At 43.5% G+C, this 15,752-nt stretch overlaps 1 protein-coding gene across 1 annotated transcript in view; it reads right to left on the minus strand.

Moving 5' to 3' along the window:
• Positions 1-181: 181 nt before the first annotated feature.
• Positions 182-15,752, minus strand: part of LOC141251102 (T cell receptor alpha chain MC.7.G5-like) — a 51,830-nt gene continuing 36,259 nt past the window's right edge. The window contains exons 5-6 of the mRNA XM_073670332.1: positions 1,019-1,123; positions 182-486 (exon numbers count right to left, since the gene is read on the minus strand). Of these exons, the coding sequence (XP_073526433.1) occupies positions 1,020-1,123 (104 nt within the window). The 3' untranslated portion in view covers positions 182-486; position 1,019. The remainder of the gene's footprint in view (positions 487-1,018; positions 1,124-15,752) is intronic.

Here is a 15,752-nt window from a genome sequence, read left to right on the forward strand (position 1 = left end):
TATGAGCCAAATTTGGGCCAACACTTAGATAAATTTGGTGCAATTACCAGCAATGCAGCTACAAGCAAAATCTATTGTAATAGATCCTCTCTGTTTAATTTGCTCCTTAATTTTTTTTAAGACATAAGAATGGACAAGTTTATGAGTCAGCGCAGCGCAATGAACAATCAGTTCTTAACCCTTAGGTGAATATATATTTTATTGCTTATGTAAAATGAACATATAAAAGCTAGCAAATCAATAAAAAAGTTTGTATAAATAGATAGATAATAGATAAATAGATAGAAAATAGATAGATAGATAGATAGATAGATATTAGATAGATAGATAGATAGATAGATATGGGATAGATCAATAGATGATAGATAACTGTTGCATATTCAGTACATTAGAAATTAAAAACAAAACATAAACTCTGATTTAATCCAAAAGAATAGAGCACAATAATTAGTCTCAGGCAAGGATGGATCTTCACTGCAATCCAATCTGAAAATAAATGAAGATAAGACACATTCAATAAAGAAATGCACTTTATCCAACAAAGAGCCCTTTTCGGCCTTAAGTTTGCAGCATAATTATATTCTGAAAGCTAAAACTTTATATTTTGAGGTTTTTTTTTTTAATTTTTAAGTGTATTTTGTTTTCTTAAAGATTAATTAGCTTCTTATGGAATTGACCCTAATGAGTTTCCTAAATTGGGAAAAGTAATTTGTGAGCTTAATTTGGCACAGGGACTGAAGTGAATGGTGACAATCTCTGTACATTGCTGCTGAATATGGAACAGATATTAAATATAAAACTTTCCTGATCTATCAGAGTGACATTGGTCCAATTACCTAGCTCTAAATAAAGGGCACATACACACGTCTTCGAGTGACCTTCAATATGTGACACAGCCTATGGGCATGGGAGACGATGTTGCTTGAAAATAATCACACTATTAATCTCAGATAATCTGTATAGTACCGATTTCCCTTCTATGCTTTTTTGGAGTGTAGAATTGCAAGCTAGATATTACCTTATAATGCAAGAAACTTAGCTGTGATAATGACGTTGAAGGCTATTGCTTTGGCGAACAGCACTCTTATCCCAAGTACGGTCAAAGAGAGAGTGTTGCTTCTTTCTGAAAAGTAACACACAGCATATTTACTCTTCCATACACTAGTGCCAACCTTTATTGCTTTATCTCCATGATCGACAGGACACGTTGAAATATAGAGTTACTCTGTGTGTGAATTCTCAATGTAAAATTACAATAGGCATTCTACTGGATGAAGGTGTTTCATAGAAAATCAGTGCAACATTCTCTTAACAATTTTTTATTGAGTATTGGTCTGAAGATACACAATATACATGTGAAGAATAGACGGTTCCACCCTTTCCTTTTCATGAATTGGGTTAAAGGGGATTATGCATTTTATCTCTATTTTAACAATTGTGCTGGGTTGGGGACACAATTTTATGGCACTTACTAGTATGTAAGTATAACAGGTTATCTTCCTTTGTTAGTGCAGCCTTCCATACAGACTGCATAGCCCTCCCCATGTTTGATCCATAGAAAACCAATGCCTTAAGATTACATTTTTTTTTAGACCAGGGTTAATTTTCATCAGGCATTTTATATTACAAAATACACACTTAGGATTCGGCTCGAGCAGTCTTCACTAGATCACTCATATGCAATTTGCATACTTGTGGTCTACTTCTCTTCTACTTATCTGAATGTTCATGTTAATACATTGAGAGAAGCAGAAAGAGAAGTTAGTTAGCATATGATCAAAATTATGCTAATCGCATATGAGTGATCTAGTGACGACCACTTGAACCTCCAAGTAGAGCCAAATCCTAACATTGTGCATTTTATAAACTGTCAGGACTAGTCATGATACAGAGTCTGAAGAAGATTAGCTCTGGCCTGGAAAGCCCCTTTAATGATAATGAAAAATTACACAATGGAGAAAGCTGTGCGGTGTAACTCCGTAGATGGTTACATCCAACACTCAGCACCCCTGCTATTACAGCTGATCTGGAGGGGTGCCGAGTGTTGGTTCCCCACTCCAAATGATAGCTCATTGATATCATTGAGTGGAGAACTCCTTGTATATTGTACTCTAAATTGGTTCCAATAAAAATTTCACTTTGCAATATGAATCATAGCCAGGCTGCATAATCACCACATTGTTTTGGAGAAAACATAGTGAGCATAAGGAGAGAGCTGATTAGTTAAGCATCGTCCGGGTCAGCTTCTCCCCGACCTGCTGTAGGTTATTGACAGGTCCCTTTCATGTGTGTGTGGGACAGGGAAAACCCCGCTGGGTACCATGCCCGTCAAACTATTTTTTCTCTCTTCAGTATTTCAGAGAAAAACATACCTGATTGCAACAGTGCCGCAAAGCTCTGATTCAATCTTTCCAAGCTTTAGGCAGCATGAATTTAGTGACTGGTTCCCTTTACATTTTGTATTTTTAAAAAGCAGTAAAGCAGAAAAACATACATAAAACAGATTTTTCCATAATCATAGAAAGCCATAAAAAACATTCATATGACTATGTTGACATGAAAATAACAAAGTTATGACAAACAGATATGAAGAATAATAGACTTAATAAAAAGTGGCCATGGTGGTAAGGAGATACTAAATGGAATGCAAAGGCAAACACTTATCCATCAGCAAATACCAACAGGGAGGTGTCTGATTGGATCCAAATTTATTCTGCAGCAGGAAACCGACCCCAAATAAACAGCCAATTTCCTGAAGCACTATCTTCAGCATTAGGTTGGGTTCACACAAGGGCAATGCCAGTCCGAAAAACAAGTCTCCAAACTATAACTTACAGCCTCATATGTGTCTGGAGACACACGGTTAGTCCGGGAATTATGGTCTATATACAGATTGTGAAATACACTCATATTACAGTGGCCTAAAGAAGAACAAAGAGTCCTGGAAGTGATGATATGACCGCCACAGAGTCCTGATCATAACATCATCAAGTCTGCTTGGGATTACATGAAGATACAGGAGGATTTGCACAAGCTATATCCACAGAAGATCTGTGGTTAGTTATCCAAGTTGTTTGGAATAAATTCCCTGCTAAGTTCCTTTATAAACTCTGTACAAGTGTACCTACAAGAACTGATGATGTTTTGAAGGCAAAGTGTGGTCACATCAAATAAAGATTTGATTTAGATTTCTCTTTTGCTTATTCACTTTGCATTTTGCTAATTGATAAAAATAAACTATTAAAATTTCTATTTTTGAAAGCATTCTTACTTTACAACATTTTTTCCACACCTGCCTAAATCTTTTTCACAGTTCTGTGCATATAATAGTAAATGTCACAAATCATGTCCCCAATATATTAGTTAATATTAAGTTAAAGTGACCAAACCCTTTAAGAACACCAATGCAATAATATGATAGGTTAGAAAGACCCTTGATTGCCTGCATAACACATCACAACCACTGGATGGCCACATATAATCTATTACAGCATAGTCATTTTGTGGCAAAGTATTATAAATTCATGTAAACTTGTTATATCACATCTCACATATTAGGATATTCTGATAAAAAAGACAATAATAAAGAATATATATTCTGCATTTACAGAAATGTTAAGTGTGTTTTATATTAAAAATTCGGAATATAGAATTGGAACATGGCAATTGTTAATGCAAACCATATTTTCAATGTAAATAGTCTCTGATTAAGTTAAAGGGATTGGTCACTTTTTCTCATCAGTGCAGCTTTACTTACAAACTGGCCAGCATTTCGGTCCATAAAATGGAACTGGTGGAGGAACATGTGACCAGACCCATCCATCAGCTTCTCTCAATTGTAAAACAACTTGCAGGGTGAAGCTGCTTTTCTATTGGAAGAGGCTTATGCAAATCCAACAGTGGGACCCCACACTTTTCAGCAAGTTATCACCCATCCAGTGGATAGGTTATAGCAGAGGTCCCCAACTTGTGGCTCTCCAGTCCATGTTGTGTGGCTCACGGCTGTCTACCAGCTTGGTGCATTAGCGCCAGGTCTATAAAACAGGTATGAAGAGCAGATGTCCAGATGGTGACTTTTCTTTGTAACCTCACACAGAACAGCAGATTTCAATGCACATATACTGGCCATGGGGGTGAAGAGATAAATATGGTAAAATGGAGATTGGATGCTAATGCCAGACATTGGGGGTTTCATTAAGCTGGAAACGGTAGTGTGGTGTGATGCAAGAATACCCAATGGGTGTAAAGTGGAAACCTCTGGTTGCAAGTATGCTGCCTATTAGGCAGGGTGGCACAGAGTATCAGTGTGATTCTGTGTGGTAAGGTTTGGCTGTCATTGTACCGGTAATGGGGAGCTCTGGGTGTCACTACTCGGTTGTCTCTGGATGTGGCTCACGACCATCTGTCAGAGCTGAATGTTTTTTAAGGTTGGGAACTACTGGATTATAGCTTTCAATCTTGAGAATAACCTTTTAACTTTCTTTGTCTTAAAGTATTACTATCGCCTCATTATTGACTAGTGTCAGACAATGTATCTAATATTGTTAAAAGCCTTGACAAGTAGCAATATGCTATAAGTAATAGTGTTGAGCCACCCCCGTAGTGTTCGAGTTCGGTTCGGTTCGTCGAACAACCGTGTGTTCGCCGAACTGTTCGTTGAACTGTTCGTCGAACACCTTTGAACACCGTTAAAACCAATGGCAGGCAAACAAAAACACATAGAAACACATAGAAAACACCTTCAAAGGTGTCCAAAAGCTGACAAACTGCTCAGAAGACATAACTAACACATAGAAAAGTGACAAGTACATATAGTCATGCGAAAATAAAAGAGGTGGAGGAGTAAAAGGAGGGGGAGACACAGATATAGGCATGTCATGCCCTTCTAAAATCCAAAAAGTGAGAAGCCGACACGGCCAGTCCGCTCCTGCCCGTGCCACCTCCGTGTCGCCGGGTTTGTGCCAGAGCCGCGGTGAACCCTGATGGCCAGCCCCCCTCTCCCAATACTGGTGCCTGTCCGCTGGTGGGTCGAGCGAGCCCCCCTGTGGTGGAGGCAGCTCTAAGCTTTTTAATTTAAATTGTCTCTCTAATTTGAATGAATACACTTTAAATCCATTTACAAGGATCTATTGGAGGGCAAGTCTCATGCCAGCAGCCGCGTAATTCCAGCTCCAGTAGCGTCCACTAAAGCTGCTGCAGTTAAAAAGCTTTTATAAGGATCGAGCTCGGCTGTCCACCGCAAGGCATCCTACTGCCAGTCCCAGCCCCTATGCCTTGGGGTGCCTCCTGATGCTCTTCACTAAGTATCCCAAGGTCCCGAAGCATTTCCTTTGAAAAAATTAAGTGTCTAAACTACAGGTGGTGTAGCTTGCTTAACAGCCGGGATAATCCGCTGACTAGCAGACACTGCTACTAGGCACAAAGTATTTCCTGGGCTAGATGCAGTTAAAAATTTGTAATTAGATACTCTCGTTGGATGCTGAGAAAGCATTCCATAGAGTCTCCTGGCACGCCATATATGATTCTCTTAAAAAGCTTGGGGTAGGGGTCTAGGGGACCCTTTTATAGCCAAAATCACGGCCCTGTATCACAATATGTCACCTAGGCTGAAGATAAATGGAACTGTAGCACCCTGAGGGCTCGGTTGCTACAGACGTATTGCACCTCACCCAGAGGTGTGATATCTCACTCTCAGGTAAGGATGGAGTGTGGATCAGGACCCGACACCTGCATGCATTACACCACATTGCCGTGGGGCAGGGCGACCAATATGCCCCTGAGATGGGCACGACAGTCCCTGTCCCTGGCTGGAGTGGGGGGAGGGAACACTGAGGAAGGGGAACCCTGTAGTGCAGGAGCAGGGAGGAAGCAGTTCCTGGGTGCATTGAGAAGGGAGTATAAAAGGTGGGCACCATCTTAGTTCAGTGCAGAGAAGTCTGAGCAGAAGTGGCAGGGAGCAGGGGCTCTGCATGAGCTCTGCTCCGGAGGCGGGCCTAGTAACAGAGGCCCAGGCCTGGAAGAGGGAGAAGGAAGGAAGAGGAGCGGAGAAGGCTCCAGGAACGAGGAATGAAGGGATCCCAGGGGTGCGGACGGGCGAGTCGCCACCGCACGCCCGAATCCACCTGCGTGGAGGGGTCAGGCCAAAGGGGGAGACCGGTCCCCGAACTAGTGGAGGCAGGAAACGACCCTCAGCTAGAAACCGGAGGCTCTGACATTTTATGTGGCGCAGCCCCTCGCTACACCTGCTAGGAAGGCACCACATAGGTTCAGGGAAACTGGCGCCAAGTTTACCAAGAGGAGGCCCGAGGCAGCCGGACAGAAGTGTTGGTAAGAAAGGCCAGACAAAGGACACACAAAAGGGGTCCTGTGAAGTGCTCCAAAGTTATCTGGGAGTTGTCTGAGCCCCTCACCTGGTGAGCACAGTACGACGTGGGCAGCCGTTACCTGCAGACGTGGTCTGGATAATAAGAACTGTGAGTAAAGGCCCTGAACTGCATCACTGACTCCGTGTCGTTACTGCTGCTGCCCTGCACCATCACCCCCATCCTCCGCATACACTGCCCTGAGGCTATACTCCTCCCGTGGGGAGTTATGCTATGCTCTGCTGCACCCACAACACCAGCCTCAGCGGTCTGCCCTGTAGCGGCGGTTCACTCTGACCGCAATCCACGGGTGGCGTAGTCGTACATTTAAACATCAAAACCACATAAATAGTTCCGCCACTGGTTTGACCGCCCTGAGCCACGGAACCGGGTCGCCGCCACGAAGACTACAACCACCAGCATCCACCAAAAAGGGTCCGGCTCCGGGTGTCCCAAGGCCCAGGGGGTGCGTCAGAACATTTTCATCACCTTTCACAATCACCAATGGGACAAGGCAGGGATGTCCTCTGTCCCCTCTCTTATACATCCTAGTGACGGAGTACCTGCTCTCATCAATTCGCCATAACCCCAATATTAGGTGGATTGAGGTGGGAGGCACCGAGTACAAGTGCTCTCTATTTGCTGATGATGTCCTAGTATATATCACTCAATCACATATATCCATCCATGCTGTTATGGCTGAAATAGATCACTTTGTTACATGGTCAAATTTTAAAATCAATGCAGCGAAGTCTGAGGCCCTCGATGTCTCCCTCCCCAAATCCATATAGGATTCCATCCAGTCCAACTTTCCCTTTGCCTGGCCCTCACAGGGTATCAAATACTTAGGAATTCCTATTCATAGAGACCTCTCCCATCTATGTTATCGTAATTTTGGGCCCTTTATTGAACAACTCCATACAGACCACGGTTGGCAAGTTAGAACTGTAAGATTCACTACGTGAACCGCTGGTGTTTTGTGGAAAAGCACATGTACACTGCGTTCCAAATTATTATGCAAAAAATGTTTAGGAGTGATAAGGGAAGAATTTGTTTGTTTGTCAGTTAAACTCATTGATGGTGATGTGTGTCAGGGCTCTTTATATCACTGTAAGCAATTGCAGACACCTGTGCTAATTAGTTTGGCAGGTGTGTCCAATGAAAGGCAAGACTACTTAAGAAGGCTCTCTCACATTATTAAGCAGCCTACATTTTCTGCCAAAATGGGAAAGAAAAAGGATGTGTCGGCTGCTGAGAAGCAACAAATTGTGGAGTGTTTAGGTCAAGGCATGACTACAATCAACATTGTGCGATGATCAGGATGAAGTGTCTTGGCAATCAAGAAGTATGTAGCTGATTCACAGTACACACGTGTGCGTGCTGATAAGGGCAAATTGAGGACTCTTTCCTACAGGCAATTACGTCAGGTTGAAAGAGCAGCGGCAAAAAAGCCTTGTCATAGCAGCAGACAAGTTTTTGAAGCTGCTTGTGCCTCCAACGTCCCCCGAACAACAAGATGCAGGGTCCTTCAGAGGTTTGCAGCTGTGCATACGCCATCCTGTCGACCTCCTCTATCCACTTCACACAAGCAGAAACGGCTCCAGTGGGCCAAACATTACATGAAGACTGATTTCAAAACAGTTTTGTTCACGGATGAGTGCCGTGCAGCGCTCGATGGTCCAGATGGATGGAGTGGAGGATGGCTGGTTGATGGACACCCCACGCAAACACGGCTACAGCACCAACAAGGAGGAGGTGGAGTAATGTTTTGGGCTGGAATCATGGGGAGAGAGATTGTCGGCCCCTTTAGGATCCCTGAAGGCGCTAAAGATGAACTCCATAATGTATGTGGATTTTCTCAAACAGCACTTCCTGCCATGGTTCAAGAAGAAGAACCGTGTATTTCACAGCAAGATCATTTTTCTGCATGATAATGCACCATCTCATGCTGCACATAAAACATCTGCATCTCTGGCTGATATGGGCATAAAAGGGGACAAACTTATGGTGTGACCCCCATGCTCCCCTGACCTCTACCCCATTCAGAACCTTTGGAGCATCATTAAAAGGAGTGTCTATGATGGCGGGAGGCAGTTCACATCTAAGCAACAGCTCTGGGAGGGTATTCTGTCCTCATGCAAAACAATTGAAGCAGAAACCATCCAAAACCTGACAAATTCAATGGACGAGAGAGTTCAGAAGCTCCTTTCAAACAAGGGGTCCTATGTGAAAATGTAACATCACCTAGAATAAAGTTTTGAGTTGAAAACTGTTTGATTTCAGTTTCTAACAACCTGCTAATGCTTATAATTTCAAAAATGACCATTTTTTTGGTCTTTATTAAAATGAAAAGGTTGATTGAAAAGTTTGGGGGATCTAAGAGTGTGGCAACCCAGTAGTCATGATTACTTCGAATTCTGACAATATGAGGGTCATGCTGCAGGTAGTGCAGCAAGAAGGCACTTATGTGTCTTGCGCATCTCGGAGCCCCAAAATTATTTTCCGGGCTAGATGCAGCTAAAAATTATTTTTAATTTTAAATCTGGTGAAGCTTTAGTATAGATGGCCTAATAGGATCAGTGCTGCACACTGCTACGAAGCCCAAATTATTTTCCAGTCAAGATACAGATAAACATGATTAGTAATTTGAAAGCTTAAAACGGTTGGTAGGGTGATTTTAACCAATCATCAAGCTTTTACTCTCCCCAGGATGACACAGGGGTAGAAAAGTCGTTTCGGATCCATGATTTGTTCATCTTTATGAACGTGAGTCTGTCTACATTATCAGTGGAGAGCCGCGTGCGCTTATCTGTCAGCACACCACCAGCAGCGCAGAACACACGTTCAGACAGAACGCTGGCTGCGGGGCATGACAAGATCTCCAAGGCGTAAGTGGCTAGCTCCGGCCATTTATCCAGATTGGAAGCCCAAAAAGAGCAAGGGTCCAGTGACACAGTCGTGGCTTCAATGTTTACTTGGAGATACTCCTGTACCATCGTCTCTAGGCGTTGACTATGTGTCAGACTTCTTGTCTCCTATGGCCTTGCAAAGGATGGGCTAAAAAAGTGGTGAAATGATTCCGCAAAATTGATGTTACCAGCAGATACTGTGGTTCTGTTATGGTTTGAGTGCTGAACACTTGACGGTCCCACGGTTGGCAAGTTGGAACTGTAAGATTCACTACGTGCACCACTGGTATTTTGTGGAAAAGCACATGTAAGATTCTGCAACAGTCTCTGCTGATACTCCTGCATGCGTGCATCCCTTTCTATGGCAGGAATAATTTCTGCAAATTTACTTTTGTACCGGGGATCTAACAGTGTGGCAACCCAGTAGTCAGGATTATTTCTAATTCTCACAATTCGAGGGTCATGTTGCAGGTAGTGCAGCAAGAAGGCACTCATGTGTGTTGCGCATCCAGGAGCACCAAGTCCCTGTTGTGTTGGTGGCGAGGTAACAATCATGCTTCCTTCCTCTGTCCTCTCCCCCCAACCTCGCACAACAGAAATGTGATCAAGGTCTCCCTCATCTGATGAGTCTTCCATCAGTTCGTCCTCCACTTCTTCCTGGGCTCCTGCACCTTCCTCACTAGTTTGGCTGCTACCATGCGCCCTGGTAAAACCATCTCCCCCACCCTCACATGCCTGCCGCCTTGGTGCTGCCGACCGTCTGGACCTTGCAGATGTTAGCCCTTCCGCATACAACTCCTCCTCCTCTACTTCCTCCACCTCCTCTTGTGCCACCACCTGACTCCGAATTCTGTTTAACATGTGCTCCAGCATGTAAATCACCGGAATAGTCATGCTGATAATGGCATCGTCAGCACTAAACATCTTCGTCGCCATTTCAAAACTGTGCAGAAGGGTGCATAGGTCCCTAATCTGAGACCACTCCTCCAGCGTGATTTGCCCCACCTCTGAATCTCGTTGGCCCAGGCTATACGTCAGAACGTATTGCACCAGGGCTTGTCGGTGCTGCCACAGTCGCTGCAACATGTGTAGAGGTGAATTCCACCGGGTAGGCACATCGCATTTTAGCCGGTGAAGTGGCAGGCCCAACGACTTCTGTAGAGATGTAAGTCACTGAGCTGCGGGATGCGAACGGCGGAAGTGAGCACACAGCGACCGTGCCCTCTGCAGAAGGTCATCTAGTCTGGGATAGTGGGCTAAAAATTGCTGGACAACCAGGTTCAACACGTGAGCCATACAAGGCACGTGTGTGACATTGCCCCGGCGAAGGGCCGCACCCAGGTTTGCAGCATTGTCGCACACGGCCTTCCCTGGTTTCAGGTCCAGTGGAGACAAACATTCATGAAATTGGTTCTCCAGAGCTGACCACAACTCCTCAGCTGTGTGACTCACATTTCCCAGACATTTCAATGTAAAAACCGCCTGATGACGTTGAGCCCTACTGCCAGCATAGTAAGGAGGTGTGCAGAATCCCTTCTGCGCAGTTAGAAAGCTTGTGGCATGACCAGACAGGCTTTGGGTGCAGGTGGAAGACCGAGAGGAGGTTGAGGAGGCAGAAGCAGTGGAGGAACCTTGACATAAAGAGGATTGACGCACAACTCGTGGGGACGGCAAGACTTGGACAGCAGCCCCTTGTCCTGCTGTCACCATAGTTACCCAGTGCCCAGTCAGCGACATGTAACGCCCCTGTCCATGCCTACTCGTCCAAGTGTCTGTGGTGAAATGCACCCTGTCACACACAGAGTTTCTCAAAGAAGCGGTGATGTTGTGTGCGACATGCTGGTGGAGCGCAGGCACACCTTTCTTTGAGAAGTAGTGCCGACTGGGCATCTGGTACTGGGGCACTGCGACGGACATAAGGTCTCGAAAATCCTCTGTGTCCACCAGGCGGAAAGGCAGCATTTCTGTAGCCAAGAGCTTGCAGATGGTGAAATTCAACCTCTTAGCTTTTTCATGGCTAGGAGGAAATGGTCTTTTACTTGTCCACATCTGAGGGACCGAGGGCTGGCTATTGTGCTTAGACGGGGTTGATAAGGGAGTCCCCGGCAAACTGCCGGTCTGTGAGGAAGATGCAGGCGGACATGTTAGGTTGCCTTGATCCAAAGGTGGTGCTATCGATGTCGGACAGCACTCAACACCAGCTGGTGTTCCCACCTCCAAAGAAAATGATGACCTGCCAATCACGCTGGCTGTTGCGGGTAAAGAGGTGGCAGGTCTGCGCCCCAAAACAGGTGTGACTGCTGTCCCCCCAGTCACAGAGGATGAAGAGGCCGCGGATGCACAAGATATGGCAGACGGTGGTTGGCCCGGCCGGCTAGGCCGCATTGTAGCACACTGAGCTTCCCACTGCAACTTATGCTTCATGTCCATGTGCGGTTCATGCATGAAGTACTCAAACTATGTATTTTTTGGCCTCTACTTAGCTTTTGCTGACAAATGTTACAGATAACACGAGTTGGGTCATCTTTATCGATCTGAAAAAATGCCCAGCCTATGCAAGGCTTAGCACCCATGCGACCTGAAGAGCCACCACGACTTGTGGTGAGAGGCAGAGTTGTGTTTGAGGATGCAGTTGTTGACGTGCTTCCAGTACTACGTCTCTGTCCAGGAAGGCGCAACCTGACCTCGTCGTCACTAGCATCTTCCTCCACCTCCTCTGCTGACCTCATCTCTTGGCTGACTGTGGATTGACAGTAAGTGGGATCTCCAACCTCATCATCATCACCCTGTGCGTTATCACACCCGTCGTCCTCAGAGCCAACCTGTTCCTGCCCTGACAAAAAACTAAAGTTGTCGCTCCAATCAGGTATTTGAGTCTTATCATCGTCTTCCTCATTGTCTCCACCAACAGGAGTTACAGTTTGGGAATGAGGGTCTACATTATGGTCAGAACCTTCTGCGTCTGGTCCTGGATCCGACTCATAAAGATTCTGGGCATCAGTGCAGATCATTTCCTCGTCTGGATTCACAGAAGCGCTGGAGTCGACCTCTGATTCCCAGGCTATAGTATGAGTAAACAGCTCTGCAGACTCAACCATCTGTTCTACCTCATACTCAGACGGGCAGCTGGAGATTTGGGAGCTGTGAGGAAGCAAGTGCGATTGGGGTGACACCTTTGAGGACTGGAGTATTTGTGATGTTGAAGTTGATGTGGAGGAGAGCCCACTTAAAGGAGCACTTGATATCCGTTGAAGCACCTGCTGTTTTTGTGCCTCATCTGGAATTTGTAGCGATTGGCGTGGCCGTAAGAAAGGGATCTTATCACATTGTCCGCTAAAAGAAGTAGACATTTTAGTTTGGCTGGAAGATGGTCTTTCTTCTGCAGATGTTACTGTTGCTTTAACACCTACCCCACGGACACAACCTTTTTTCCCCTTCCCAACACGCCTATTCCCCTTTCCACCAGCAGCAGGCCTTTTTCCACTCATTTTGGTGGTTAACTAATTCACAACTCTGGAGTTGTTTGCACAAAAAAACAATGGATGGTAACCGAGCAGAGCTGAGTGGCCAAACTGTGGTATTAGGCCAAAACTATTGGCTGGGTTAGATGCAGAAAAAAATTATATTCAATTTGCAACCTGATGGAGGTCAGTATAGATGGACTAATACAACAAGTCCCACACACAGCTAGAAGCCCAATATTTTTTCAGAGGTAGATGCAGAAAAAAATATATTCAGTTTGCAACCTGATGGAGGTCAGTATAGATGGACTAATACAACAAGTCCCACACACAGCTAGAAGCCCAATATTTTTTCAGAGGTAGATGCAGAAAAAAATATATTCAGTTTGCAACCTGATGGAGGTCAGTATAGATGGACTAATACAACAAGTCCCACACACAGCTAGAAGCCCAATATTTTTTCAGAGGTAGATGCAGAAAAAAATATATTCAGTTTGCAACCTGATGGAGGTCAGTATAGATGGACTAATATAACAAGTCCCACACACAGCTAGAAGCCCAATATTTTTTCAGAGGTAGATGCAGAAAAAAATATATTCAGTTTGCAACCTGATGGAGGTCAGTATAGATGGACTAATACAACAAGTCCCACACACAGCTAGAAGCCCAATATTTTTTCAGAGGTAGATGCAAAAAAAAATATATTCAGTTTGCAACCTGATGGAGGTCAGTATAGATGGACTAATACAACAAGTCCCACACACAGCTAGAAGCCCAATATTTTTTCAGAGGTAGATGCAGAAAAAAATATATTCAGTTTGCAACCTGATGGAGGTCAGTATAGATGGACTAATACAACAAGTCCCACACACAGCTAGAAGCCCAAATATTTTTTCAGAGGTACTGTAGATGCAGATAAAAATTATTTTTAATTTGCAACCTGATGGAGGTCAGTATAGATGGACTAATAGAGAAAGTCCGACACACTGCTAGAAGGCCAAATATTTTTTCAGAGCTAGATGCAGAAAAAAATTATATTCAGTTTGCAACCTGATGGAGGTCAGTATAGATGGACTAACAGAGAAAGTCCCACACATTGCTAGAAGGCCAAATATTTTTTCAGAGCTAGATGCATACAAAAAATTATTTTGAATTTGCAACCTGATGGAGGTCAGTATAGGTGGACTAATAGAACAAGTCCCACACACTGCTAGAAGGCAAAATATTTTTTCAGAGCTAGATGCAGAAAAAAATTATATTCAGTTTGCAACCTGATGGAGGTCTGTATAGATGGATTAATAGAACAAGACCCACACACAGCTAGAAGCCCAAATATTTTTTCAGAGGTACTGTAGATGCAGATAAAATTATTTTTAATTTGCAACCTGATGGAGGTCAGTATAGATGGACTAATAGAGAAAGTCCGACACACTGCTAGAAGGCCAAATATTTTTTCAGAGCTAGATGCAGAAAAAAATTATATTCAGTTTGCAACCTGATGGAGGTCTGTATAGATGGATTAATAGAACAAGACCCACACACAGCTAGAAGCCCAATATTTTTTCAGAGGTAGATGCAGAAAAAAATATATTCAGTTTGCAACCTGATGGACGTCAGTATAGATGGACTAATACAACAAGTCCCACACACAGCTAGAAGCCCAATATATTTTCACAGGTAGATGCAGAAAAAAATATATTCAGTTTGCAACCTGATGGAGGTCAGTATAGATGGACTAATACAACAAGTCCCACACACAGCTAGAAGCCCAATATTTTTTCAGAGGTAGATGCAGAAAAAAATATATTCAGTTTGCAACCTGATGGAGGTCAGTATAGATGGACTAATACAACAAGTCCCACACACAGCTAGAAGCCCAATTTTTTTTCAGAGGTAGATGCAGAAAAAAATATATTCAGTTTGCAACCTGATGGAGGTCAGTATAGATGGACTAATATAACAAGTCCCACACACAGCTAGAAGCCCAAATATTTTTTCAGAGGTACTGTAGATGCAGATAAAATTATTTTTAATTTGCAACCTGATGGAGGTCAGTATAGATGGACTAATAGAGAAAGTCCGACACACTGCTAGAAGGCCAAATATTTTTTCAGAGCTAGATGCAGAAAAAAATTATATTCAGTTTGCAACCTGATGGAGGTCAGTATAGATGGACTAACAGAGAAAGTCCCACACATTGCTAGAAGGCCAAATATTTTTTCAGAGCTAGATGCATACAAAAAATTATTTTGAATTTGCAACCTGATGGAGGTCAGTATAGGTGGACTAATAGAACAAGTCCCACACACTGCTAGAAGGCAAAATATTTTTTCAGAGCTAGATGCAGAAAAAAATTATATTCAGTTTGCAACCTGATGGAGGTCTGTATAGATGGATTAATAGAACAAGACCCACACACAGCTAGAAGCCCAAATATTTTTTCAGAGGTACTGTAGATGCAGATAAAATTATTTTCAATTTGCAACCTGATGGAGGTCAGTATAGATGGACTAATAGAGAAAGTCCGACACACTGCTAGAAGGCCAAATATTTTTTCAGAGCTAGATGCAGAAAAAAATTATATTCAGTTTGCAACCTGATGGAGGTCTGTATAGATGGATTAATAGAACAAGACCCACACACAGCTAGAAGCCCAATATTTTTTCAGAGGTAGATGCAGAAAAAAATATATTCAGTTTGCAACCTGATGGACGTCAGTATAGATGGACTAATACAACAAGTCCCACACACAGCTAGAAGCCCAATATATTTTCACAGGTAGATGCAGAAAAAAATATATTCAGTTTGCAACCTGATGGAGGTCAGTATAGATGGACTAATACAACAAGTCCCACACACAGCTAGAAGCCCAATATTTTTTCAGAGGTAGATGCAGAAAAAAATATATTCAGTTTGCAACCTGATGGAGGTCAGTATAGATGGACTAATACAACAAGTCCCACACACAGCTAGAAGCCCAAATATTTTTTCAGAGGTACTGTAGATGCAGATAAAATTAT

This window comes from Phyllobates terribilis, unplaced genomic scaffold (assembly GCF_046119375.1).
Source record: "Phyllobates terribilis strain yellow unplaced genomic scaffold, ASM4611937v1 Scaffold_1__5_contigs__length_1240528914, whole genome shotgun sequence".
Taxonomy (NCBI): Eukaryota; Metazoa; Chordata; class Amphibia; order Anura; family Dendrobatidae; genus Phyllobates; species Phyllobates terribilis.